The sequence below is a fragment of the Tiliqua scincoides genome, chromosome 6 (genome assembly GCF_035046505.1).
Source record: "Tiliqua scincoides isolate rTilSci1 chromosome 6, rTilSci1.hap2, whole genome shotgun sequence".
NCBI classification, from domain to species: Eukaryota; Metazoa; Chordata; class Lepidosauria; order Squamata; family Scincidae; genus Tiliqua; species Tiliqua scincoides.
The window spans coordinates 7,577,038-7,604,484 of NC_089826.1; the positions used below are offsets into that span (position 1 = coordinate 7,577,038).

The window sequence follows — 27,447 nt, forward strand, 5'->3', positions numbered from 1 at the left end:
CGCACCCGAGGTATCAGAACCTCCCATGTAATATGTCACTTCTGGGCTGATGACATCACTTCCAGGTTGATGACATCACACGTTGTAAACTAAAAGTGTATGTTTTAAGAATGCATTTCAAATAGAGAAGAGCCTTCCCTGCTGGTGGCTGATCTGTTTAAAACCATTCCCCAAACATCCCAAAGGCGTAGTAATAATACAGCAGGTGTGATCTTTCCCTAGGGAGAGCTGGAGAAGCTTTGCCTCCTAAAAGGAAAATATTCTGAAGCAAAAGACCATGAAACAGAACAAAAAATGCACTTTAATCTGATATTCCACTTTAACAAACACATCAGTGGTACAACAGCGATCAGCTTTTATTCATTATATACACAGCAGAGAACAGAGAGCTACAGCCATTCTCTTGGCTTCAGAGGGGCTACCCTTAGGGAGAATTCCCCCAGGCAATAATTTTAATGTTAACAGTGCAATTCTATTGCATTTACTGAGAAAACCTCACCGAACACAGGAGTCTTCTGCACAAACAAACACAGGACTGCACATAGTGGATGTGTTAGGACCACTTCCAACACTAGATCTCCCATTTGCTTTAAAATGCCCTCAGTTGAGTATTTCTTTACTGGCAAGCCTCTCATGGGGTGTCAAACTCATTTCATACCAGGGGCCGAACGGAACAGGGCCGAGCAGGCACTGATGCCTGCTGAAGGCCGGAAGTGATAAGAATATAAGAAGAGCCCTGCTGGATCAGGCCAAAGGCCCATCTAGCTCAGCTTCCTGTATCTCACAGTGGCCCACCAGATGCCCCAGGGAGCACCCAAGACAAGTGATGTCATTAGGCAAAGTGATGTCCTTATTCAAGATATGGGAGAGCCAATTTTCATGTGGGCTGCCCTTACAGCAGTAACATCTCAGCCCTGCTCAGCCACTGAGAGCCTGAGGGCTGGATAAAAATCTTCTGCGGGCCACATCTGGCCCCCAAGCCTTATGTTTGACACCCCTGCCATAAACCCTGATCAGGCTCAAAACTACTGGACTGGGAACTGGAATTTAAGCAACTTTAGTTGAATGTAAATTCCTACAAGACAATTAAAAAGGCATGGTGAGCCAATAACACTCACAGAGGCATATTTATTAAACAATAATACTGTAATTAGTGGTTTTAAAACACTTTTTCCCCCCACCCTGTGGATCTATACATTAATACAAGCAAACAGTCTCCCTGTCACAATCCAGTTATTTTCAATAGCACTGTGACATTAGAACCAACAGCTTTATATGCTGAAAATGTCCAACTTCTAATTTCCCAAAGGTACCACAAAAATAACTTGTACAGGCTTGCACAGAAAAACATTCTTCAATCTGGCTTGCAAAATTTGCAGGCACAATCTGCCAAGCACTGAAACCGCATGGCTTTCGTCTGTTTGGTGACTTGAGAGTTCTAGCAGCAGAAAGAATTTCTCTTGTGCAAGGGCTAACCGTGAAAACCAACTGGCACCGGGGTCAAAACAGACACAAAAAAATCTCTTCAAACAACATGCTAACAAATGTAAGAATCCATCACCATAGATTTTATGATCGCCACTACTTCGTATAACTTTTTAAAAAAGGATTTTAAAAAAGGGTTAAAACAATTTATTGACGATAGGTCTCCTCGGGAGTTTTTTTTTTTTTTTTTGCCAAAACACCTAAGTGGAATCTTCATATTCATAGGCAGCAGACTTTGAGAGCAAAACATGGAAACATGTAAGAGGGGATGGCCATTATCTTCATGCACTGCTTGCAAGTTTCCCAGAACCATCTGTCTGACCAAGACTCAGTGATAACAACACATGATTTGCCTGCAGAAGGTCCCAGATTCAGTCCCTGACCTCTCCAAGCTAGGCTGGTTAAAAACTCACACCTGAAACCTTAGAGAGCCACTGCCAGTCTGTGTAGATAATACTGAGCTGGATCAACCAATGGTCTGATTCAGTAGGAAGCAGCTTCCTAGGGTCGCTTCTGGAAACAGACCTGGAGCCTAAATGCTAGCTCATTCCGTCCACTGCAAGCAGTTGCAGTCCAACTCACCCCTTGTTTCTCCCATTAGGCAGTATTGTGCATCTATTGACAGCCATCTCTTTCCATCAGCCTATTTCAGGTGACATAAAACTGCTTATGAAGCTACATGACCTTCTCCTCTCTGAGCTAGCTCACACTGTGCCAAAGAGAACAAGGAGAAGCTATCCACATCAATGTGTTTCTTCCACAGTACTCCTGGGAAGGCTTGCATCTTTTGCCTTGGTCAAGGGGGGGGCGGCTCACTGCAAGACACAGTTAGAGGCCCCTCACTGAGGTATGTTCCACTTTCCAAAAGTTATAGGACTTTGTGTTGTACTGATATTTTAGTGTTGCTCTGACTTTTGGCCAAACAAAATGTAAGACCAATCAAAAGGCTACATGAAAGATCTGCATAACGGATTGTCACTACTCATCTCTCCCAACTCTGGCTGGGCTGAGGGGCAAAATCTGCATAGCAACGGCCGTATGTCATTGAGAGACTCTCTATGCCATAGAGAGACTGGGTAACCGGACTGTCATGCCAGCCAAGAAACAGTGCTGACTATGGGCATTCTTGTGAGAACATGAGACATCCCAGGGCACGTCACAATTTTTGTCACCTTTTTTGGAAGAATGTGGCCAAGGAAGCAAAAGGCCAAGGAAGAGAAGTGGCCAGGATGGTCAGTCCAAAAAGGTGGATGCCTGTGATGGAGCCATTCAGGAAGAGGGGGAGCTGGGTGTAGGATGACCCCCCCCTCCCATTCTTACTTAAAATGGGTGTGAGCAGAGTTAGCACCACACCGACTAAGGGCGCAATCCTAACCAACTTTCCAGCACTGACTTAGCCGCAATGCAGCCCCCAAGGTAACAAACTGGTCCTTAGCTTGAGGAGACCCCCTTGACTACCTCCCCACTGCAGGGTGCAGCGCTCACCGCATTGGCACAGCTATGTCAGTGCTGGAAAGATGGTTAGGACTGAGCCCTAATTCACAAAAAAGAGTTAGACACTGGGTTAGACAACTAACTTCATCTTATTTCTCAAATAATGTTCTACAGGTTGATATCCTGCTCCTGACAACATGCTAATTCATAAGATCATAAGCCCTGCTGGATCAGGCCAAAGGCCCATCTAGTCCAGCTTCCTGTATCTCACAGTGGCCCACCAGATGCCTCAGGGTACACCCAAGACAACAAGACATCTGTATCCCATTGCCACTGCCTTGCATCTGGCATTCAGAGACAGGCTACTTCTAAAACCCATAAGCACAATTCAAATGTACTTCCTTAGCACTCCTTATCAGACAGCCGTGATCCAGATCTGTAGTGACATTTTTCTGTCCATGAACTGGCTTTAGAACTTTGTTTTGTGAATGCATGTATGGAAAAGGTTGTACTAGAAAGATGATCTGTCTTGTTCAAAGATAGACACTGAAGTGAATCTTTCTTGTGTTTTAAATCTGGGCCAGGTATCTGTAACTAAATTCAATTGATAGCCATGCCCACAGCACTTGCATTTATGTGCATACACAGGGAATTTGGAAAGTACTCAGAATTCACCCAGTGGATGCAAAGCATTATGCTTCACCAAGCCAAGCCCACTCCTGAGTCATATCCTTGACTCTGCTACCATAAGCCATGGGTACCTCTGAATCTCCAATTGCTGTGAAGGTTCAAGATAACAGTGAGCTGGCTGAACTCACAAGTGTTCCCACCCATCTGTTACATCTAGTAATACAACAATCACTGTATCAGAGGCTCTGAGTGTAAAGTACTTAGAGAAAACTTACTTCTCCATTGCTTTCCAGTGTAACAAATTTACACACAAGGAAGAGTAAAATTCAGTACAACAGAACCCTGTGCCAATAAGTCAGGTTATAGAAGGCCAAAGTTGAACCAAGCAATCCTAATAAATAAAAAGGAGGGGCGGTCACTGTAGCCAACATACCTTAAGCTTCTATGGCATGCCATACAAATAAACACAAGGGGGCCAATCAACAGCCGCCTATGCTGTTATAGTTCCGCTGAAGTCAGCAGGACTACATCAGTGTAAGTGACCACAGCCTCACAAATATATCAAAATGCAGCTTTCTGTACCCTTGGGCACAATGGCAAAACAGCTCCAACGCCAGTCTTTTCAAATGTTGCAGCTTCCATATTTCAGCACAATAGTTCCGTTTGATAACTCCATTCCGGAATTCAAAAAGTGTTAATATAGATTAGTGTGATTTTTGCAGAGAGCGGGAGGGAGGACAATCAAGAATTGTGGTGTAGTTGCTGGAGTTTAAAGCCGTTTGCATAGTTCAGTCACTAAGCACATTTCTGAAAAGGGATGGTGGTGTTGAAGTGGAATCAAGATGTTCTGATAAGTGGAGCTCTCTCATCTTTGGTACCCTGTAATAAAAAAAGAGGTGGTCAGAAATGGACACAGTGTATTCAAAAAGGGTGTTATCAATCTGTCACTTAGGCTGGCTGGAGGACTGACTGCATGGCTATGCTACACATGTAAGTCAGGGAAACTGACATGGCTCTCCCCACCTCCCAATAATTCTGGGACTAGCAGTTCGGAGGGAGGACTGATAATTCTGATCGAGATCCCCAGCCCCCACTTGGAGAATTGCAATGCCCTGGGAAAACAGAATTGTAAATCAGTTTAAGCCTATATCATAACTATGTCTGGCACTCATAGGACCACTTTCTGAAGTAATCCCAGGAGTACGTACATTTGGAAAAAATAACGTCGGAACTTCTCACTCACGCAACTTTTCTGGAGACGATGCCTTGGGCAGGATCTTGGACCTGTCCCTGGAATTGTTATGTATCTTACTTGGGACTCACCTGCACATGCAGGTAATCATGGGGTACTGAGCACATTTCAGACTACAGCTGAGGAATGATATATTCAAATGTTCTGTATCAACAAAATCTTCCTACCTATGAGAAATTATAATAGCAGGTAGAGAGTGGTAACCTTGGCTTCTTCCTGACACAAAGAGTCCATGTGCAGGGAGAAAGTTTTAAATATATATATATATTATCACATTCAGCACGGTCCCTCACCAAAGGCTACTGAAAAAACTCCACAGTCAGGGAATTAGAGGGCAGGTCCTCTCCTGGATTGAGACCTGGTTGAAGACCAGGAAACAGAGAGTGCGTGTCAATGGGCAATTTTCACAATGGAGAGAGGTGAAAAGTGGTGTGCCCCAAGGATCTGTCATGGGACCGGTGCTCTTCAATCTCTTCATAAATGACCTGGAGACAGGGTTGAGCAGTGAGGTGGCTAAGTTTGCAGACGACACCAAACTTTTCCAATCGGTGAAGACCAGAAGTGATTGTGAGGAGCTCCAGAAAGATCTCTCCAAACCGGCAGAATGGGCAGCAAAATGGCAGATGCGTTTCAATGCAAGTAAGTGTAAAGTCATGCACATTGGGGCAAAAAATCAAAACTTCACATATAGATTAATGGGTTCTGAACTGTCTGTGACAGATCAGGAGAGAGATCTTGGGGTGGTGGTGGACAAGTCGATGAAAGTGTCGACCCAATGTGCGGCGGCAGTAAAGAAGGCCAATTCTATGCTTGGGATCATTAGAAAAGGTATTGAGAACAAAACTGCTAATATTATAATGCTGTTGTACAAATCGATGGTAAGGCCACACCTGGAGTATTGTGTCCAGTTCTGGTCGCAGCATCTCAAAAAGGATATAGTGGAAATGGAAAAGGTGCAATAGAGAGCGACTAAGATGATTACTGGGCTGGGGCACCTTCCTTATGAGGAAAGGCTACGGCATTTGGGCCTCTTCAGCCTAGAAAAGAGGCGCCTGAGGGGGGACATGATTGAGACATACAAAATTTTGCATGGGAAGGATAAAGTACATAGAGAGATGCTCTTTACACTCTCACATAATACCAGAACCAGGGGACATCCACTACAATTGAGTGTTGGGAGAGTTAGGACAGACAAAAGAAAATATTTCTTTACTCAGCGTGTGGTTGGTCTGTGGAACTCCTTGCCACAGGATGTGGTGACAGCATCTGGCCTGGGTGCCTTTAAAAGGGGATTGGACAAGTTTCTGGAGGAAAAATCCATTACGGGTTACAAGCCATGATGTGTATGCGCAACCTCCTGATTTTAGAAATGGGCTATGTCAGATGCAAGGGAGGGCACCAGGATGCAGGACTCTTGTTATCAGGTATGCTCCCTGGGGCATTTGGTGGGGCTGCTGTGAGATACAGGAAGCTGGACTAGATAGGCCTATGGCCTGATCCAGTGGGGCTGTTCTTATGTTCTTATCTCACCAAGAAATCTGGAAGTAAGCCACAACCACATCTCCTGTGGATAAGAGTACCGCCCTTGGGTCCATCTCAGCCACAATCTTAGTGTAAGCCTCAGACAAATAAGGGCCTTTTAGCCTCAGCTCCCTATCTGTAAAATGGGAACAGCAGCAACCTAAAGCAGGGTCCCCAAGGTGATGAACAGCACAGTTTTTTTAAAACCTGGAGCATTTTACACAATGGAAATGCTGCATAAACAAACACCACTATCACAAATTAATTGCTAAAAAAAAAACCATCACCACACCACAAGACTGCGGCCTAACCAGGTCCATGCAAACTGTGAGTTAACCTTTAGATACAGTATTTAAACAATAAGAGAAGAGAAAGAGAAAGTGAAAGTGAAGCAGTTGCTGTTCCAACTGAGCACACATCAGCTGGCCAACATCCCTGCTTTTTATTTCACTGTTTGGAGCAAAATCCACCACAAGGCCAACATACCAAACACACGAGCACCACATACCTCTGTTTATTCTTGCAGTTGCAAGAATTTGTTTCAAAGACCAAGTATACACAAAGACAGTAAGAACTGTGCAGAGATAGAAAAAGTTCCTTAGATCACTCTGGGAGGTACCCTTCCTAGGGCAGCCTCTATTTTCCTCTCCATTTTGGAATTGGAAAGGAGGAAGCAAAGAATTTGGCTCAGAAGTCTCTCCTGTCCACACACTAATGTTACTTTGCAATTGATTGTGTTGCCTTTCTTGTGGGTAGAATCTGTGTTGTGAATTTCTTTAGCCTCTGGCATTACAGAAAAGGAAGGTGACAGTTTGTGGAAGTCATAATGCAAATTCCTGCCCAGCCATGATGTGGTCTTGAGCAGCTTATCCCTTCAAATATGTCAGTCATCACAACCAATAAAGTGATGATTGCACGGGTGTGAAACAGCTCTAAGCCTTCTGAGTTCACTAGCCAAACATTTCTGGTTTGCAGCTAGTCAGAAATACTGGGAAAGTAATACACTTCATTTATCTTACCATATGACTTAAGACAGCAGCAGAGCTTTGCTGAGATGGAATTACTTTGGGTCTATTAAATGTTCTCTGGCCTGCAACTTTGTTTCAAGGGGAAAAAAACAGGGAAGCAAAAATAAAACAAAAACACACAAGTGCTCTAGTAACAACACAAAAATCTACACATGCATACAAAAATGCACTAAGACCAACCAAAAGCAAATTTAAAGGAAAAAGATATTGTTTTAAGGCTGTGTTTCTCAACCAGTGGTACTTGAGGTGGTGTCTGGTGGTACTCATGGAACCCCTGGATCCCTACCACCCGGCAGTGAGACCAGGAACACGACACAACAAACAGCAGTTGGAGGCTTGGCTCAGCAGGCAGAGCTCCAAAGCATGTTTTCCTGCATTGGAAAAAGCCCTCCCATCCACACTGATCCTCTTACTGGTGTTTGTTGCATTGCATCTGGCCTCCCAATCCAGATTCATTCATTCATTTTTTTTATGAATGAAAAAATCCAGAAGTAACTGGCAATGATGTCAACACCAGTTACTTCTGATGGTACTCTGAACAGGTGAAATATGTGAAGTGGTACTGCGGAGAACAATAATTGAGACACACTGTTTTACAGGTGCATAAAAATCAAATGGGAAGCTCAGATCCAGTTGCAGTCTTACCTCTTCCCTTGTCCGGAAAGGCCTGCAGGCAAGTACAACAAAGAGGACTCCAAAGATAATCCCAATTGTCATGGCTATATAGGGAATGCTGGTGACCACAGAAGACTCAAAAAGAGCCAGCTTCAGTTTATCTGCAGATGCCTTGTCTATGAGGACACTCTGGAGGGGCAAAGGGGGAGAGAGAATTTGTTAGCGGGGCTTACTTCTGAATAGACACGCCTAGGATCACACTGTCAGTCACCAGCCCCTTCTACTTTAGTCAAAGTTTCCATCCAACTGGTTTCCATACTCCCTCCCCACAATGGCGCAACATCCAATGATGGGGGGAGGCGAACAGGAGGCCTGCCAGAGGTAGTTTTATTTACCACTGTGTTGGCCCCGGTAATTTATGGCCTCCTTGGACCTATGCTAGCCATTCTGCAGGGCAGTAAAGGGGTGGGGCAGCCTGGGAAAGAAGGGACAGGATCTAGGACTCACTCAAGCTGCTGATCCACCCCCCTCCCAATCCCTGCCTTCCCCTCCCCACCCATGACAGGACTGCTGCCAACCTACTGGCCCCAATGGGGGCCTCTGGAGTCGATGTGACACACACCATGCCCATTTGCAGCAGGAGACCAGCTTTCATAATGCCATAAAGGGCTTTGCGCTGCATGAACACTACTTTTGGCAGCAAAAGGCCCCCATAGGATTGGGGCTTAAGTGTTAACCAGCAGCTTCTCTAACTTAAGCAGGTTAATACTAACTCTTTCCCAACCCCTGCCCTCCACACCCACGACATGACTCTGCTGCCAACTTACTTTACTGGCACCAGTAGAGCCACTGCTAACTTCCTAGTATTTCTCCCTTCTATTTACAAGCAACTCCATCCAACCACGCATTCTGCTAGTCCAGTGGTTCCCAAACCTTTTAGCACTGGGACCCACTTTTTTAAATGACATGCTATCGGAACCCACATAGCTTTACGTAACCAATATAAAACCCCCCAACTGCTCAAGTCTGTATTTATCTTTTTTACTATGGTAGGGGGCACCTTCTAGAGCGTTTTTTGAACTCCATGTTCATTGGATTGTGACCATTCTGGTGGCCTTGCACTCCCTTTCTCCTTGCCTGCAATAAGAGCCAAGGCACACGAACCTTCCTGTGAGCAGACACACACATGCTGCTCCGTTTCACTTTCCATAGGGCTCAATACATTTTCCTGGTCAGTTTAGAGGGGGGACCTCCTTCTCAAGAGTTTGTTGGAGCCTGCATTCATCAGATTGGAACCATTCTGGTGGCTTACTAGTGGTTTTCCCCTCAGCCTGCCCTTCGGGGTGGACTGTAACGCATTCACCGGTGAGTAAATGCACATGTGCTGCTCTATTTCCACCTCCATAGGACTCAATACACTTCCCTCGTCAGCTATCAGCTTGTCTGTTTCGTGACCCACTGGTGGGTCCCAACCCACAGTTTGGGAACCACTGTGCTAGTCACATAGAAAGAATTCAGAGATCCCTCACTTTCTGCAGCAATTCTAAAGGTGCATATATTAACAAGATATTTTCAAAATGCTTACCTCATTTAAATAGAACACAGGGAAGAAGAGGTCTTGGATGTTTCCTGTTAGCCTAAAGCAAAGTCAAGGAAGTCATTAAAAAAACAAAATCTGATGGTTCAAATCAAATCTTTATTACGGTCTCAGACCAGCAAAAAACAGATGGTCTGCGGTAAGCCAATAAAAGATGTCCCAACTTTACCACCAATTATTCCAAGATCAAACAAACTTTTCTCTAAGCAGAATCTGTACCAACCAAGATCATTTATATGTACCAGGAAGGGAAAGAAGAGAACCAGAGATCATGGAAAGGGGAGAAGAGCCCCTCTGAGAAACATGGCTGGAGCTCATTCAGTGAACACACACAGGACAGAGGACAGTGTCACAGTACCAAGTTCTGCCCCAGCCCATTTAACACATTTGCAAACATGCCTACACGTTTTTGTTGGCAACCTTCAGTCTCGAAAGACTATGGTATCGCGCTCTGAAAGGTGGTTCTGGAACAGCGTCTAGTGTGGCTGAAAAGGCCGATTTGGGAGTGACAATCCCTTCCACACTGGGAGCAAGTGTAGTGTGTTCCTGGTCTGTCTCCCTGGCTATGGGCCTTCCTTCTTTGCCTCTTAGCCTCAGACTGTTGGCCAAGTGTCTCTTCAAACCGAGAAAGGCCATGCTGCACAGCCTGCCTCCAAGCGGGCCGCTCAGAGGCCAGGGTTTCCCACTTGTTGAGTTCCACTCCTAAGGCCTTCAGATCCCTCTTGCAGATGTCCTTGTATCGCAGCTGTGGTCTACCTGTAGGCCTACACACGCACTCACATAAGCCCCTGAAAATCCCTGAGTTTCTCCTATTTTTTTCACCTACTTTGGAACTTGCAATTTTCTAAAAGGATCCTGTGATGCCCTCAGCACCCTGAAGGGGAAAGAGCTGCAGGCAGACAGTAGCTGTTTTCGGCCTATTCTTGTTGCTGTTTATCCTTCTCCTTCCCCAACTGACCACTTCAACAAAGAACTTTGGGTTGAGCCATCACACTGGGCTGTCAAGGCCCCGATTCCCAGGAGTGGGAAAGTCAAGAGCTCAGGTGACACTCATGTACCCCATATGCAATCCCACAGGTAAAACCCGTTTCGTGTCCACAGGTGATAAAATGCAGGGTGATGAAGTTCTTGGAAAACACCCACCCAAACAGAGGGGAACCACAACCAAGGGGCAGGACTGGAAGTTGCCACAACAAAGTAGGGGACTAGTTAACCACTAGACTGCCATGCCATGCCCCCACCTCTCAAAGAGGGCTGCTGACAAGACTACCAACCAGTCCCCCCATGAAACACTCCATTTCTCCCCAACTATTTCCACAAGTTGCCTGAATTTGTCCAGCAAAGTAAGAGGGCAAGCCAAACAGAGGCATGCAAGCAAGAGATCTTTCATTTTGTGCACCACTATCTCTTGTGCTTCCTTCCATCCCTCCAAGCACTGCAGCTTTTTCTCCACATCGAAGGAAATGATTCAGGAGGCAGGCAACTTAAGAATGAGCGACAGGGAGCAGCAGATACACAATCAAAATTTCTAGGCTGGCTGAAATGCCTTGGGGATGGAAAGGAAATCAGAGTCAATTCAGAAGAGAATATCACTGGACCACTGAGTGGACTTACTTTAACCTGTCAAAACCTTCTATAACTACACAGAAGATTGCTTTGACAAAGGACAAAAAGCAAACAAAATTATTCACTGGAGTCTTGCTGCCCCTTTATCGCTTTTTGGAACAGGATTAAACAATATGAAAAAGGAAGGCAAGACGTGAAGGATATTCTTTAAAAAAGAATGAATAATATCACAAGAACAGTTATTATTTCCCCCCACGTATCATGTCATGAAATATACAGCCAGTTCTCGTTATCCGCTAGGGTTAGGTTCTTGGAAAACCTAGTGGATACCAAATTAGCAGACACTGAATCATTGAGCCTATGGGAAAAATGGGGTTACGTTCCAGGGGACCCTCTTCACCATACATTCTATGAGCTTTGAAGTCTATGGGGCTGGGTGATTGCAAGAGCTCATCAACATCTCTACCATCCTATGCTTACTCCTCTGGCTATCCCCCGACTCCTTGAAGGTTGCTGACCCAACAAGGGTTTCAAGAGTTGCAAGAGAAACAAGGTTTCAAGAGTTTAGCAGTGGGAGGGGGTTGCTTCACCCTTCCTCCTTTTCCACCTGTCTCTTGGCTCCTTCCCAGGGCTTGCCCCAGCCACAGTATTCTTGGATAATGAGAAGAGAATGAGAAGATAACAAGAGATAAGTGGCAACTCTGCCCCACACAGATAGGCAAATTCACAGGTAAATTCACATATAAAGAGAACTGACTGTAAATGTTCACTCTTCCCCCTTCTGTCCCAGCATTTTTGTATGCGTAAAATTATGCTCTTATCTTAAAACAAAACACATTATTCACTGCTTAACAAAAATTTAAATGACCACTTACTGAAAATCTGGTAGTTTTCGTATATAAACATTAACCTGGATTCGTCTAGATGCTCTCACCAAGACACCCGTCAACTGTAAGATCAAAGGGCATTTTACTGGAATGTTTAGAAACTCGTGGGCATAATTTTAGCAGCATGACACATTCATTATTTATTTTTATTATTCATTCCTGGCATTCCAGCAACAGATGCCTGAACTGTTGAAAGACAGTTGTGCAGGTAGGAGGTAACTGAATGCACAACAATCTTTTCTCCCCCACCCTGCAAGCTAAAATGTTTCCAACATCCTCCTATTTGTGGTGGTGGGGAAAAGGGGTTTGGCAGTTTGCATCCCCTGCCTCCCAGGGTGAAGACCACAGCAAGGGGAAGATCAGCCTGGTCTCCATCACTGGCTGGAGAGCAGAGCAACTATGGGGACTTTGTTTTTCCTTCTCTGCCTACAAAAGACCTCTGCTTGAATTACTACTGCCGAGGAAGAGGAGAAGCAAGCGTAAGCATGCTCAGGCCTCTGCTATCAGATAGTCTTGAATTGTCATTGTAGCAGCACAATCCTATTCAAACAATCCCCCCCCCCCCACACACACACCAATGCAGTGGGGCACAAGCAGGGCATACTGCATCCTATGGGGGAAGGTGGAAGGCTGGAGGTCTCCTTGAGGCCCCTGGAATAAGCCCTAGTCTGCGCAAGTCTGCAGGCCAGCATGGCCCTCCGCAACAGTGTTGGCAAGTGCTAGGCCGTCACAAAATGCTTTCACAACAACTAGCACCAGTGCAACACATGTTGCACCAGCATGCTTGCTGTGGAGGATTAGGCTGTAAGACATCTTCTGAACATTTTGGGTATAAGTGAAGTGTAAGTTGAAAAAACAAAGAAACATGGTTCCCACTGTTTGAATGTCACACAACCCAACCAAGGGAGCAGAAAAGGAAAAGTGGTATCCATGAAGAGAAGAGAGAGGGAATTTGGAGCATGTTCATGACAGCCAAACCGACATTTGAACTGGACCATGAGACAGGTTCCAGAGACTGTTCGTTACACTGTAAGGCAGGGGAAAGGTTGAGGCTTTGGGAAGCCCAGCTGTCACTTTAAGAAACAGAAGCACAGAGTGGCCAACTTACTGCATTAATGTCCAGAAATGTCTCATGTTCTCCCTTATTTGGATGCATGCCATCAATGGCCTTGGCATACAGCTCATCACACAAGTAGAAGTGTGGCGGTGATAAAAATATTGGTGCACCTGCAACAACACTACACATTTCAGAAAACTGAACAAGGAAGAATGCTTGTCATAATCGTAGTCTAAAAAAAATACCCATCCACTCACTGCCACAATCACCTATCAGTTCAGTATCATCACTGCAGGAAAAATGGGACATGATTTAAATTGAATGGACCTATTAATCGTTTAAAAGTTAGATGCCTACGATAAAAATGATCAATTTTGTAATAATAATACTGAACATTTATATAGCACATTTGAAGCCTTCAAAAGGCCTTTGCATGATCTCAGGGATCGTTACAGAACCCCTGTAAAACAGGGATGTAAACAGGGAAAGGCAGTCAGGTTTAGGGCCCCCCATGAGTTCAGGATGGAAATGAGATTTCACGATTCATTCTGGGACAAGCCTAGGCAAAGAGAAGACCCTCCACGTGACCTGGAAGGGGTTGCAAGGAGTGCTCAAAAGACTGCCCAGAGCCCTCAAAATGCAGCCGTTTCACTGCACAATGGTAGGGAAGGTTATTTGGGGCTTTCGTCTTCGCTTTATAAATGTTTTTTTAAGCGGATCCCCGGTATCCACGGAATCCATGGGGAGGGGAATCCGGAACAAAACCCCTATGGTACAGGGGCCTGTCTGTACTCAAAATTACCTTGAAAGCCTCCTACATCTGGGAAATACACACTGTCTGTTTAAAAATTGCAAGAGGCAGGTGAGAACTGCTACTACATGAGGAAACAGTAGATTCATTCTTCAATCTCACACTCATTCTCAAGGATGTACAGGGTGACCCCCCCCAAAAAACAACAGAACCCACAAATCTTTGGATAAAACTGTTAATTTTTGTTTATAAACAAAAACCGTTTTATAACTGTTAATAAAACTGTTAACAGGGAATAATCGTACACAGATTGAAGTTTGAGTCCAGTAAGTTTCTTGAAATTTACTGGACCTTTGTAGGATTTAATAAAATTTTTATGGGTTGTGGTTTTTTGGGGGGGTCACCCTGTATTTAGTAAGTGGAATGGTGCCAGAATTGACTGCAGTATTAAAACTGTTGTTTTGCTCTGCGTTCTTATATATGTTTGCCAAGCACGTATAGTTGAATTCACACAAGTCAAGAGTGTAAAAAGAGGCACAACGAGGGGCAATTCTTTTCATAAAAAAGAAACACTGACCCCTCCTCTCTTTCCTTCCCACATTGCATTGCTTTAAGAAATCTTCTCGGGTATTTCAACAGCTTACTGCTGCAATGGCAGTGGCAGCAATGGTTGCCCCTTGGGAGGACTCTACATGAGTCTATAGTGTTTTTCACAGGGGCATCCTGGGGAGAAGGACACGGCAACCATGGTTTACAGCATAAATGCTGCAAAACTGGGGACCTGGCAAATAAAGGCAAGCTCATTTCATCCCGTTCCATCGCGTTGCCCAAAATTGTGGCCTCTTGGCTCAACCCGAGGTTTAGCTCACTTCTGGTATGGAAGCTGGGCTGAGACAAAATAACTTTAAAAAGCAACAGAGCACAGTGATGTAAGATGGGGGGGAAGACTTTGTTCTAAGCCTTTTTTCCCCCTCTGCTCTCAGTTGATAAGGTTCCCAGAATGGACAATATAAAATAGACGTAGAAAATCATTAACACAGTTCTTTGCTTTCATAGCTTCTCCTTTTCCTGCTCACAGAGAAGCTGGCAAATCTCCAGTGCTAGCTGGAAAAGCAGCAGCAAATGGAGATGGGGTGCACAGCTTTGCTAGTTGATTCTTCTTTCCTCATTCATGCCTAATCTGGGCTACAGCCTCCCTAAGTGACAGAACTCGCCAGTGTAACCCTGGTTCACATACCTTGTTTGCAGGCACTGACATTCAGAAGCCCTGCCTTCAGGCAGTGTCCTCCCACACAAAACCCAGCATTGTCTGGATTAACTGAGATGTTGGCAAAGAACTTTGGGGGAGCTGTGAACCGATAGGCTGGAATCCCCTTTACAGTCACATCTTGCTCAAAAGTAACATATATAGACCTGGAAGGAGGAGGAAGAATTTAGAGTCTGTCCTCACAAGCTGTCTTATTACAACACACACAAACACACTGTACATACCTTAAATCTATCTGCCATTGAGGTGGCTACGATGCAGGTGGAGGGAAGGCCCATGGGTTGCTCACCGACAACAGTTCCTGGGACTGGAACCAGGAAAGCATGGTGTGCCACAAAGGCTACACTTCTGAGTATTCCCTGGGCAAGAAAGTGCCCCGGGGCTCTGCAGTGACCAGCCTGCTCACTGGTTTACTAAAGTAAAAAGAACTTAAACAATTTCTTCTGCAAGCTGAAATTTTCTCTGGGCAAAGATGGTCATTTTTTCATTTTCATCTGGGCAAAGATGATAGATCCCTAGCAACTTCTCAGCCAGTTACTTCTGGCTCCCATTTTCTGTACAGTAACTGCCTATGCGCAGCTCTGACACACTGAACTGCTCCGAGGACCCGTTTCTGAGAGCAGGGACATCACTAGGATTTGTGTCACCAAATGAGAGAGCTCATTACATCACCCCCATGATTGACCTCTCCCGTACCAGACTATACGGAATAAAGCAAATGGAACTATTAGAATGTGTCCCTTTGCTTCTGTTATATTGTGAAACTTTCCCCAATGACAACCATATGGACACAGGACAGGCCGATTCTCCAGTTATACCAGCTCTACTCTCAGCATGACCCTTTTATAGTAGGAGCTGGGGGGGGGGAGAAAAGATGCATTAGGATTGGAGGCACACAAAGATTTTTGCTCATTTGTCCAAATTGCAATACTGTTACCCTGCACATGCTCAATCTCATCTGATCTTGGAAGCTAAGCAGGGTCAGGCCTGGTTAGTACTTGGATGGGAGACCGCCTGGGAATACTGGGTGCTGTAGGCTTATACCATAGTCTTTCGAGATTGAAGGTTGCCAACCATTTCAATATTTTTTCATTAGCTACCTGTATGAGGGATGCAGATTTCGTAACAGCGAGTAAAGATCCTGCAAATTCAGGGAGACCACAAGGAATGCAAATCCCTGTTGTCCAATGTACTATTCAGAATTATCATTCGTTGATTCCCCTGCTGAAGCTGACTTGTTTTATCCTGAAATTCAAAAGCGAACCTCCCCTTCTTACCTACAGAAATCAGAGACAAATGCATAGAGGGTTTCATCCCGGCTTATCAATGGGTGAAAACTGCTTCCATCAGTTCCATTGATCATGTTAGCATATGGACTTGACCAATAGTCTACTGTGCTGTACAGAGGAAATACGGGGGGAGAAGAATGGAGAGTTACTGAGTGCACAGCAAATACGCAGCCCAATCCTACTTAAATCCCCCCCTACGTCAATGCAGCCACACCAACAGAGCACACATTGCATCCTGCAGGAGGACCAGTTGTAGAAGTCTCCACCGAGTAAGGGAACATTTGTTCTCTTTCCAGGAGTAAGCCCTCACTGTCCTGCTAGGACTACTCAGACCTGCTCCAGTGGTTTACCTTGCACAAGACAAAGTGAGTCCAGGAATGTGGACTGAGGCTGGGAATGGGGTCAGGATATTGGGGAACAGGAATGGGATATCAGTGACACTGCTACAGCCGATGCTGCCTCCTTCCCACCCAAACTCTGCCCCATTCCTCCCTCATTCGGCCCACCCCCTCTGTGCAGACTTGCCACTTGTTGCTTGCAGCTTCAGCCTGGCTGCGCAAAATGGCAGGTTGCGTTTTGTAACAGCCGTAAAGGAACTCACACTGCTGGAATGCTGGAGTTCCATAGGACCGGGGCCTCAGTCTAGTATGAAACAGACTGGAACTAATATTCTAAGGGACCACTTTCTTTCCCACGCATAGGTCTATGCCGAGCCCAGATGGAACCCTTCCCAAGTTTCCTGCACCATTTTCCTATTCCCCTACTGCAGCTGTTTTCAAACTGTGGGTCGTGACTCAATTTTTGGTGGGTCGTGGGCCAGCACTACCAGCAAACTGCAAGGCATTCTGTGGCATCATGCAGCCCACAAAGCTGGTTGTGGCAATAAAAAGTTTGAGTACTGATGCTCTACTGTATCCAGCACAAACAACTCATCCTTAATTTTGAAAACTTTCCCGACACCCCACCACATTTTTTTCCCTCTCTTATACCAATATTTCTGCCTATGACCTTTGCTACTCCAAGTTGAGCGCCCCCCCCCCAGTTTATTCTCTTAAACATCTTCGCCCCTTCTTCTCTTGAGGTAACTTGTGCCTGGATCTCTCAGTACTGCTTGGATATCCCCCCTTCTCCCCCTCTTCGTATACTTGACCCCCTCATCCACCCAGCCCTCGCAAACCCATCCCTCAAATGTAGCTTGTGGCTGAAACCCCTAGTTCCTGTTCCCAACAAAAACAAAACCTAAGCATGAGCGCATAGTTGTCTCATTATTCTTGCCTCACTTTCCCTTTCAGACCGTAAGCTCTTAAGTTTATGCAGCTTGGTTAAACATCATGTACACTCACGATACTTGAGAATCCCTTCTGCAAGAGCTACTGCTGTTCTACATAATTCTGAAACATGGATGATGAAGCATGGATGTCCATGCACAAATCAAAACAAAAAGGCATTACTCTTTTCCTTTCCATGTGACAATCTTTGTGAAGTCCAGATAGTTCTTCTCTCCACTCTGCATAACATACTCGCCATCATCAGTCCCATTTTCCTAGAAACAATGTACAAGATAAAACTTTCACTTTATGGGAACCACTATCATCAACTTCTACAATATGAACAAATTAGGACTCAGGCAGGAAACCACTGTTGCCTCATCCTACTATCTATCACTGGAGCAACATACAAAGATATACCCTTATATAAACCCAAGGATATACCCATAACATGCCCCTTCCACCAACCTACCTGGGTTGGTGTAGCCTGGGATCCACAGCAGTCAAAACCTTGTGGCAGCTGGCCGTGACACAATGTTTGAACCACTGCTGGACCTTACAACAGCATATCATGATATATGCTACCATTTACATCCTACAGGATCGGACCTTTAATTGCTAACTGCAAGCTACTAGGATGTTGTGAAACTGAAGGGTGCCACATTAAGTGGTTGAAATAAATACTCTTTTGAGATGGACCAACCAGAACTGTACATGGTATTCTAAATACTGCTGCATCACATATTAATGTGCAGGAATTACAATCTTGTATACCGGACCAAAATAAATGCACAAGGATGGGCTGAAGCGTCATTGTTTTACTCTGGGGGGGAGGGGGTCAGAGCAGGAAATAATTTCTACTGATCTTGAAAACCAGAGAAGGCAGAGTCTGCTCTACCCCTTATAAGTAGGAAGTTTACCTTGTAAAAAAAGCCAAATTTTGGATCAATACTGGGACGCAATTTGTGGACGGCACTGAGAAATCTGTCTTCGTAGCCCCACAGCCATTCATTAACTGTGTGCGTCACGAACATGGTTTCTTGGTACAACATGAGCATAATCTGCACAGGGAAGTGGAGGGGAGTTCCTGCAGCCATGTTCATTGCAGTCTATGTGAAGAGAGAGTGAGAGAAAAACAACAACATAGGAAATTGCCTTCTGCAAGTCAAACCACAGGGTCCTTTAGCTCACAGTTATCTATTCTAATGTGAGAAACTTTCCAAGGTGCTACCTGGGATCTTTTTTTCTGACAAAAGGTTCAACCCAAGATCTTTTGTACATAGGTCATTGATGTATGGCTTCTCTCCTCCCTACCCTATTATTTCTAACACACATAGCCCTGGTCCCCCAAAAGACATCAGATTTAAAGGCATTAACATAACAGTTTGCATAGTCTAAACCCAGTGGATCCCAAATTGTGCACCAGGGTGTCTGGGGGCACCATGGTTAACTCACAGGGGTTCCACGGAATGTCCCTGGTGGCCTCTTTTTCCTGGCTGCATTATCTTGGGCTGCTTGAGATCTCGCAAGATCCAAGATAGCAGCATTCAAGAGAGCCAGAAAGAAGAGGCCACCATGAAAGAAGGATGCCATGACCACAGTAGGTTTGGGAACTGCTGGTCCAAACTGCTGCCTGATACTGAGGCAGAGTATATTGGTTCATCTATCTCAGAATTGTCTACCAGGAACTGGCAGCAGTTCTTTGGGGTTTCAGGCACATACCTTTCCCAGTCATACCTAGATGGCCAGGCACTGAAGCTGGGAAATTCTACATGCAAAACACGTGCCCCATCACTAAACTACATCTCCTCCCCAGAGACAGACATCCATTTCATTTCATTCTATGTAAAGAACATACAAACAGCCACCACAGCATCTGGATTGAGGCCCCATGGAAATGAGGCAGTGTTCAAGACACAACGGGCTAAATTCCAAAGCAGCATTGCTGTTGGAAGGGATATTGCAATGACTGTAAGCAAAAGATGATAAAGGCCAAGCCAAATACCTATACTGCTAGCAACACAAAGTTTGAACCCTGATGTTTGCTGCAATGTATTTTGCCCATGTTGTAAGATGTGGCTACAACTGAAGTAGATCGGGGCTCTCCAGACCCTGTGCTGCGGGGCAGATCCAGTACCCTGCCTTTCCCTCCGCTGCGTGAACAGCACTTGCCATTCCACAGGGAAGTCGTCCTTCCCTGCTGCCGATCACCTCCAAACTGAACTTCAGCCCACCGCTTCCGGCAGCCACTACACCCAGATTTCTGGATAGGTATGGTGGGCTGAAGTTCAGTTTGGGGGAGACAGGTGGCGGGGAAGGATGGCTCCCCAGAAGAATGGTAAATGCTGGTCGCACCGGGGTTGCTTTTCCCGTTGCACACTGTTCTCCAGTTTGGAGACTGCTGAAGTAGATGAAAGAAAGCAACCACTCTAGTCATCCTGAACTACGATACACATCTCAAACGGGAAGAAGCACCTAAACAGAGATTCTTCTTTGTCTTTTTTTTAAAGGTGGGAGTCTCTCTTGACCCTGTGACATTAAACTCCTGGTTCAGTCAGTCTTCACTTTTCTTTAAGGTGAAGCAACAACAAAACAGAGGGGCTGATAAGCCCAAAATGCATTCCTGATCTCTCCCTGTGTACAACCTCAGAAGAAGATATGGCTGAGCAGACCCTCAGCAGGAAACAGTGCTTCCACCAAGTCTTCCAAGAGGAATTACCGGGGAGCAAATACATCCCTAAACACACTACTTTTAATGATGGCAGTCCCAGACATCTAGAGAGAAAGGAGGATAAAAGGTCTCCAACTTTTCAGGAGCAAGACAAACATCAACCTAATGGATATTAACAATGATGCAACAATACAGAGTCCTTTGCTGCTCTATACAAATTTGCAAACCACTGAAGCTGACTTCTGTGTGAAGTGCCTTCTTATCTGTGCGCACATTAGTTTCAAAATGTGTATGCCATATCCTGATTACTTCCTGCAGAGGCAGCCAACCAATAGAAACTTCAGGCATAAAACAGCTTAAGGCAAGAATAGGCTTGCAGGATCAGATCAAACTAGCTCAGGATTCTGTTTCCAACATCAGCTGGCAAAAAAGCAACTTCTGCTGCCCGTTTTCCCGTATCCAGTGAAGTGCAGGTTCCATGCAATTTGGAGAAGATAACAGCATACTCAGCGTTGGGAAGAGCTTAGATCAGGTGCTGTGGTACAGTGCAGTAGTACAGCAGTTACGAGTAGGAGTAGATGGCTGCCAACCCTCAATTCAAGCAGTTCCGTTTCTCCTCTGTCATGAACTCACTGCATGTCTATGAGCAAGTTATTATTCTCTCAGCACCACATGGGCTACATGGCATGATGATACTGGCCTATCTCAAAGGGATATTGTAAGTAATATTCAGATGATGTATATAATACACCTAAAATGTATCACATAAATGCTATGATTATTACTTGAAGAACCACAGGCTATGGCAGAAGCTCTTCAACTAGCCACAAGGCAAAGCAGTTGCCTTCCCCAACCTAGATGGTCTTCAAGCCCACAGTTCAATAACAGCAAAGTTAATATTTAGTCTAAACAATTATACTGACAATACACAGGTTACTATCAGCTGATTTCTGACAAGTAAACACAGCCTGTTTTAGGCAAGCCATCTTCTTGGACGGGAAGCAATCCAAGATGATAACTAAGTTATGTCACCAAAAGAACTCGAAGACCAGGCACAACATCATCTGTTGTTCTAAAGGTTAACAAACGCAGAATGTCCCTGACTTACAGATGTTGTAGTTTACATCTGACTTAAAAGCAGGCTTGGTTGGGGCTCTGAAGCAGGTGCAGCTGTGAAGACATCAGTAAAACAACAAAGGCTGCTTGGAGGCAACTGGAGCAGCTCAATTAACCTTGAAAATAACAACCTCGTGCTGTGGCAAGGGGGGAAACAGCTCAATAACACTGGATGACATTGAAAATCTAGGGATTCCTGGGGGCAGAAGGGAGGGAGAGGATGAAGAAAGGAAGTAGTCAATATGGTCAAGGCTGATATGGCACAGGGAGAGCCAAGATATTGTGAGGCACAGGGGAACATTACTACTGTATTGTAGGGCAGGAGGTATGGTCTAGAGGGTAGAGCAGGGGTGCTCACACTTTTTTGGCTCGAGAGCTACTTTGAAACCCAGCAAGGCCGGGAGATCTACCAGGGGGGAAGGAAGCGTCTGACAGACACCCCCTTTAATGTATGGAGCCCCTGCTGGAGTCTAGTCAGTTTCGTCAGTTTTGTTGCTGCATGCCTGAAGAGCAGCTAAAGTGTCAGTTTCAGTGTCAGTTTAGTGTCAGCTAAATATGTCAGTTTCGTCTAGTCACTAGACGAAGCTGACATATTAACAGTTTGGAGAGACAGGGCTCCGCGATCTATTCATTTTGCCTCGCGATCTACCAGTAGATTGCGATCCACCTATTGAGCACCCCTGGAGTAGAGCCTCCATTTGCCTGAAGATAACATCCACAAGAACTGTGGATGTTTGAGGCCACCGGCACCGTGCAACCTTGAAGCAGCTGACAAGCTGAAGCCAAGCTATTCCATCTGCTCTGAGCATGGGAGGATGGAGGCCAGAATGTGAAACCAGATCAGAATGAAACATCTGAATGTTGTGGTTCTTGAAAGATAGAGCCTTCTTTCAACTGTAAAAATCCCTACAGGGATTTAAATAAGCCTGCCTATGTAAACCGCCTTGAATAAAGTCTTGAATAAAGACCAAGAAAGGCGGTATATAAATACCTGTATTATTATTATTATTATTATTATTATTACTGCATGAGAAAGTGGGCACTCAGTGGCAGCCACTCCAACAACAGAAAACCAAAATACAGCTACTTTTTACCAACTACCATGCAGGAGGGGAGGACTGAAGTTCTTTTTGGTCAAGGACCCCTATAGCTGCCACATACTCTTCATGCCAACACAGGCAAAACTTACAGTCTGATGGCCCATGGTACATAGGCTACAATCTTAAACACTTTCCTGGGAGTAAGCCCCAAGCCCCACTGAACACAATGGGGTTTACTTCTGAGTAGACATGCACGTGTTTGTGCCAAGGCAAAGAGCAACCAACTGATCTAAGGCCACGCAGTTGACAACCAATTCTTGAGACATGGAACCAGGCTGACATGGAACCAGGCTGACAATCAGCCTGAAGAAAACACAGGTCATGGTTCAGGATGTGCATTCACCTCCCTGCATTACAATCTCTGCGCATGAACTGGAGGTTGTCCATGACTTTGTGTACCTTGGCTCAACGATCTCCGACACTCTTTCTCTCAATAACGTGCTGGAATCCCTAGCATATATTCACTGCTGAAACAGAGACGCCTGCTTTGGCTCGGTCATGTCGTGAGAATAGATGATGGCTGGATCCTAAAGGATCTCCTCTATGGAGAACTCGTGCAAGGAAAGCACCCTACAGGTAGACCACAGCTGCGATACAAGGACATCTGCAAGAGGGATCCGAAGGCCTTAGGGATGGACCTCAACAAGTGGGAAACCCTGGCCTCTGAGCGGCCCGCTTGGAGGCAGGCCGTGCAGCATGGCCTTTCCCAGTTGGAAGAGACACTTGGCCAACAGTCTGAGGGAAAGAGGCAAAGAAGGAAGGCCCATAGCCAGGAAGACAGACCAGGGACAGACTGCACTTGCTCCCGGTGTGGAAGGGATTGTCACTCCCGAATCAGCCTTTTCAGCCACACTAGACGCTGTTCCAGAACCACCTTTCAGAGTGCGATACCATAGTCTTTCGAGACTGAAGGTTGCCAATACTAATACTAGGAACCAGGCTGACTCCCAATATTTGTCCATCGCTTTTGCAACTGACTGTAAGAATACAAACTCACCACTGCGGGCACATTTACAGTCCTGATCCGATCTACGTCTGGGTCTCCCACTGACATCTCTCTTACGAAGTAATAAGTTACTGGCTTAAAAGAAGACACTTCTGTATCATTGTCCAAAAAATGAATATCCACTCTGGGCTTGCGCTCTCTGTGAAAAGACAAACACAAACTTCAGTGTCAAAAGCAGCTTTGTTATCCTTACACAATTAAAGCCAATGCATGATTTATCTGTCTATGAACCATTTCCCAGGTTTGCATTTACAGGCTACTGTAATTCCAATAAAAACAAGTGTCAAAAAACCGGCAGTCTACAGCCAAAATGTGGCCTACCGAAAATGGCCAGATGGCCCCAGGGATGAGGGTAAGAATGCTTGGAGAGTTGCTACAACTATTCCCATCTGTGCCACCCCTTTAAATTAATATGCTCCAGCAGCAGCCTGAGAACTTTCAAGCCACTGTTATTGCTTTAATGAACTACTAAGTTACCCAGGGAATCATTTTTGTAGTTGCTTAATAAAGGAAAGGCCATAGCTTAGTGATACAGGAGGTACTTTGGATACAGAAGACCGCAGGTTCAATTCATGGCATCTCCAGGTTGGCCTGAAGAAAGACCCTGTCTGAAATCCTAGAAAACCAATGCCAGTTGGTGCATACAATATTGAGCTTGATAAATCAATGTGCCCATCTCAGTGGAAGTCAGCTTGCTTCTATGCTCCCATCTCAACCTGGAAGTAATAACAGCTGCTAGAATAGTTCACAGGAAGCTTTAGGAAATGTTTGTCCAGCTGCCAAGCAAACACACACACACAAACACAAATGGGGTTCCAGCTCACCCGAGGCATAGAATGGACAGCCACAGAACTGCTGCAGGACTTTAAAATGAGAATGGACCACAAGCACCAGTTCTTTCCAACGTGCAACTGCCCTGGGAAGCATTGGCTTGCACAGGGATATGGAAGAGGAGGGGTGGCTCACTGATCCGGTATCTGACACACTGGATCAGCCCACTGATTTGTGCTTTTGGCTTTTCCCCGTCAGTGGTCCCACAAAAATGAACTTTGAGCTTATGTTTATGTACCTTCTTCGTAAACAGAGCTGCATATATTCCACAATCACACCACACAACTGCTGAACTCTTTTCTCATTTAAAAAAAAAAGCAGCAAAATTCTAATTTTCAAGATGGCAGGTGTTAAGTTTCAAACTGTGGGGCAAATGCCTAGTGAAATGTCACGAAAGAAAGTGGCAGTCCTTTTGGTCTTTTGCCCACCCCATGATTAGCAGAGGCAGAAGTAATTATGCAACCATGTGGGATTATAATTATTTGTGCATAATTATCATAATTTAAACAGCTAGCAGAATTCAGCTTTTCCTGGCACCAAATTAGATTACAGTATTTCCCTTATTACACTGGAGAATACACAAAACCCTGCATGCACACACACACACGAAGCTGGCAAGCATATGAAATGAAAAGACCCTGACTTTCCAACATCTCTCATCAAACCAGGAAAGGTGACTTCTTGACAAGTCAGAATAAACCACAACAAAATGAGAGAACCGGCATGGACTAGCAGAGGTTTTTAAATGCACAGCCCTAAATTGCTACAGCAAAACAGCTAGCAAGCAATAAAGATTCCCTAGGGAAAAAAATCTATAAAACAGCAGCATGCTACTCCTCTAGAAGCGCACTTAGGAAATTAGCCCAAGGCTTTCATTATTGTACCTGCCCTCCACATTTATTTGCCTCATACAGTTTTTACATCCTCACATTTTGTATTCTGCAATCTATAAAAATCTGAATTTGACTTCTCCCATCTAACTCAGTACTGACTACATTGACCAACAGCAGCTCTCAGGACAAGAGACTTTTCCAGCTCCATCCAAACACACTGCCAGGGACTGAATCCAGGAGACCTTCTACATGCGAAGTATATGCTCTACCACTGAACTACCCACCAATACCTTTCTTTCTTGGTTCTATGTTATGGTATTGGACCTAGTCCAACATTAGTCCTCCACAGAAAAAAGACCAAAAGAACTGCAATGGCTAGTGTCCAACATTCCACCCCCCCCTGCACACTGACATGTTCCCTGGCTGTGCCCCCAGATGGCGCCACATGCCTTGAGACTGTGCAATCTGCACAGGACTGAATGCATCTACCATCAAGAATTCTCCCCATGATTAAGAAGATGGAGTGGTCAAGGTTCTTAATCATGAGGAGAAGCCTCCCGACATTCAGTGCCTGCACTACGCAGAACAAGCATGTGAGGACACTGGGGCAAGTGGCCAGGGAGAATGACAGTGCATAGAAGGTGAGGTGGGCATGTTTAGCCTGCATGCTCCTATTTGTCCTCCCCCCCCTCCAGTGGTCTTCCATAAGAGGCTAACACTTGAATAGGACTACTTTAACACTAGTAAAATGGTTGCTTCCCTGCCCCTATCCATCACCACCTCCCTAAATACTGTTTGCACTCTTGAATGAAACAAAAATAGTTACCTGAACGTGTAAGGTCCAACTTCCCTCACTATTGGAGTAGCACCTTGAAGCACTTCTAAAGGGTTGGTCACATTAAAAAAATAGTACTGCATATAGATGGGCGGTGGTGGATTCTCCCATGCTTTGAAACTGTCAGTCCCGTTTTTCAACACGACTTCCTAAAATCAAAAAGTGAAAAAAGTTATTCTTACACTTTTATTGTGGAATATAAATGTAAATGAAGGAAGAAATAATCTACACCAAGAACCACCAGATTCAGTTTTGCCAGGGCTGAACCTTATCAGATGATTGAGGTATTCCATTTGAAAGCTACCTGCGCAGAACACTCACACGCATGGAAAAAGATGACCCTAGAATTCCTTCTCCCTAACATGCTAGACTTTCTACATACAGGTAAGTGGCTTGTTTTCTCCCCATAAGAGTGCACTCTAAAAAGGAAGTTCCCATCAGCTGTCTGAGCGGTACACTTTGGAAAAAAAACTGCACTAAATAGTTCTACATCATGTGTACTTTTGCACCAATATAAATCTACAGCTATATTTTATCATCACAGACTCGCATTGCAGTGACATCGACTATCATTGTTAAAAGCAGAAATTTAGTAGCCTGTTAAAAGTACAGATCTGTCACACTTCCCCAAACGCAGTCACATACCATGGTAGCATCAAGTCTGATATATTGAAAATAAATTATTGGAATGAATAATTCCACCTGAAATTGGCTCACGACCCACCTAGTGGGTCCCAATCCACAGTTGGAGAAACACTGCTATACAGCCGACTCTCACAATGAGTGAGAGTCTTACAGACCCAAGGCGGTTCACATAGGCAGGCTGTCACCAAACAAATGGAGTCTCTACTATTAATGTGCTATGAGAAACTCATAGCTTCCAGCAGAAGCAGCCATAAATCAGCCAGGTGTTATTCATTCTCAGCAGCTGACCACCATACTCCAACCCTTCTCAGCATCTTTTTTGCAGTTGACTTCTTTTCCTTCTCACAGCCCATTGATCAACTCCTTGTGGCTCTGTTTTCTGATGGTCTCCCTTCGAAATCATAGCCAGGGTTATTCCCACTTAGGAGCTTCGGGCAAATCACAACTTTAACCTCCAGACCACACCTCCTGCCCCTAGTTTAGTCTGAATTGCTTCAATCTGTAAATAAACTTTATCCTGCACCTCATTCTCCAGGGATATGTCCCATGCTTCCAACTGCTTCTCAAATTAAGACCATGGGAATCTGCCTGATGCACATTATGTGCTAACCCTTTTTTCTATCCTGTTTTGTCATTCTTCAACATACTACTCATTTGTTCTTCATTTCTATGTACAGATTCTGAAATCACCGAAGCAAATAGCAAAGCTATCTGCTCCCAAGAAGCTAATTTGTTGTTGGCATCCTTCAGTCTCAGAAGACTA

General features: G+C 44.9%; 1 protein-coding gene and 1 pseudogene across 1 annotated transcript in view; one reads left to right on the forward strand and one right to left on the reverse strand.

The window, feature by feature from the left end:
* Positions 1-278: 278 nt before the first annotated feature.
* Positions 279-27,447, reverse strand: part of SCARB2 (scavenger receptor class B member 2) — a 45,758-nt gene continuing 18,589 nt past the window's right edge. The window contains exons 2-12 of the mRNA XM_066632483.1: positions 26,031-26,188; positions 23,532-23,679; positions 18,568-18,756; positions 17,831-17,922; positions 16,368-16,487; positions 15,061-15,236; positions 13,124-13,242; positions 12,004-12,077; positions 9,551-9,602; positions 7,996-8,154; positions 279-4,428 (exon numbers count right to left, since the gene is read on the reverse strand). Coding sequence (XP_066488580.1) covers positions 4,387-4,428; positions 7,996-8,154; positions 9,551-9,602; positions 12,004-12,077; positions 13,124-13,242; positions 15,061-15,236; positions 16,368-16,487; positions 17,831-17,922; positions 18,568-18,756; positions 23,532-23,679; positions 26,031-26,188 — 1,329 coding nt within the window. The 3' untranslated portion in view covers positions 279-4,386. The remainder of the gene's footprint in view (positions 4,429-7,995; positions 8,155-9,550; positions 9,603-12,003; positions 12,078-13,123; positions 13,243-15,060; positions 15,237-16,367; positions 16,488-17,830; positions 17,923-18,567; positions 18,757-23,531; positions 23,680-26,030; positions 26,189-27,447) is intronic.
* On the forward strand, positions 16,008-16,129 carry LOC136656422 (5S ribosomal RNA; annotated as a pseudogene).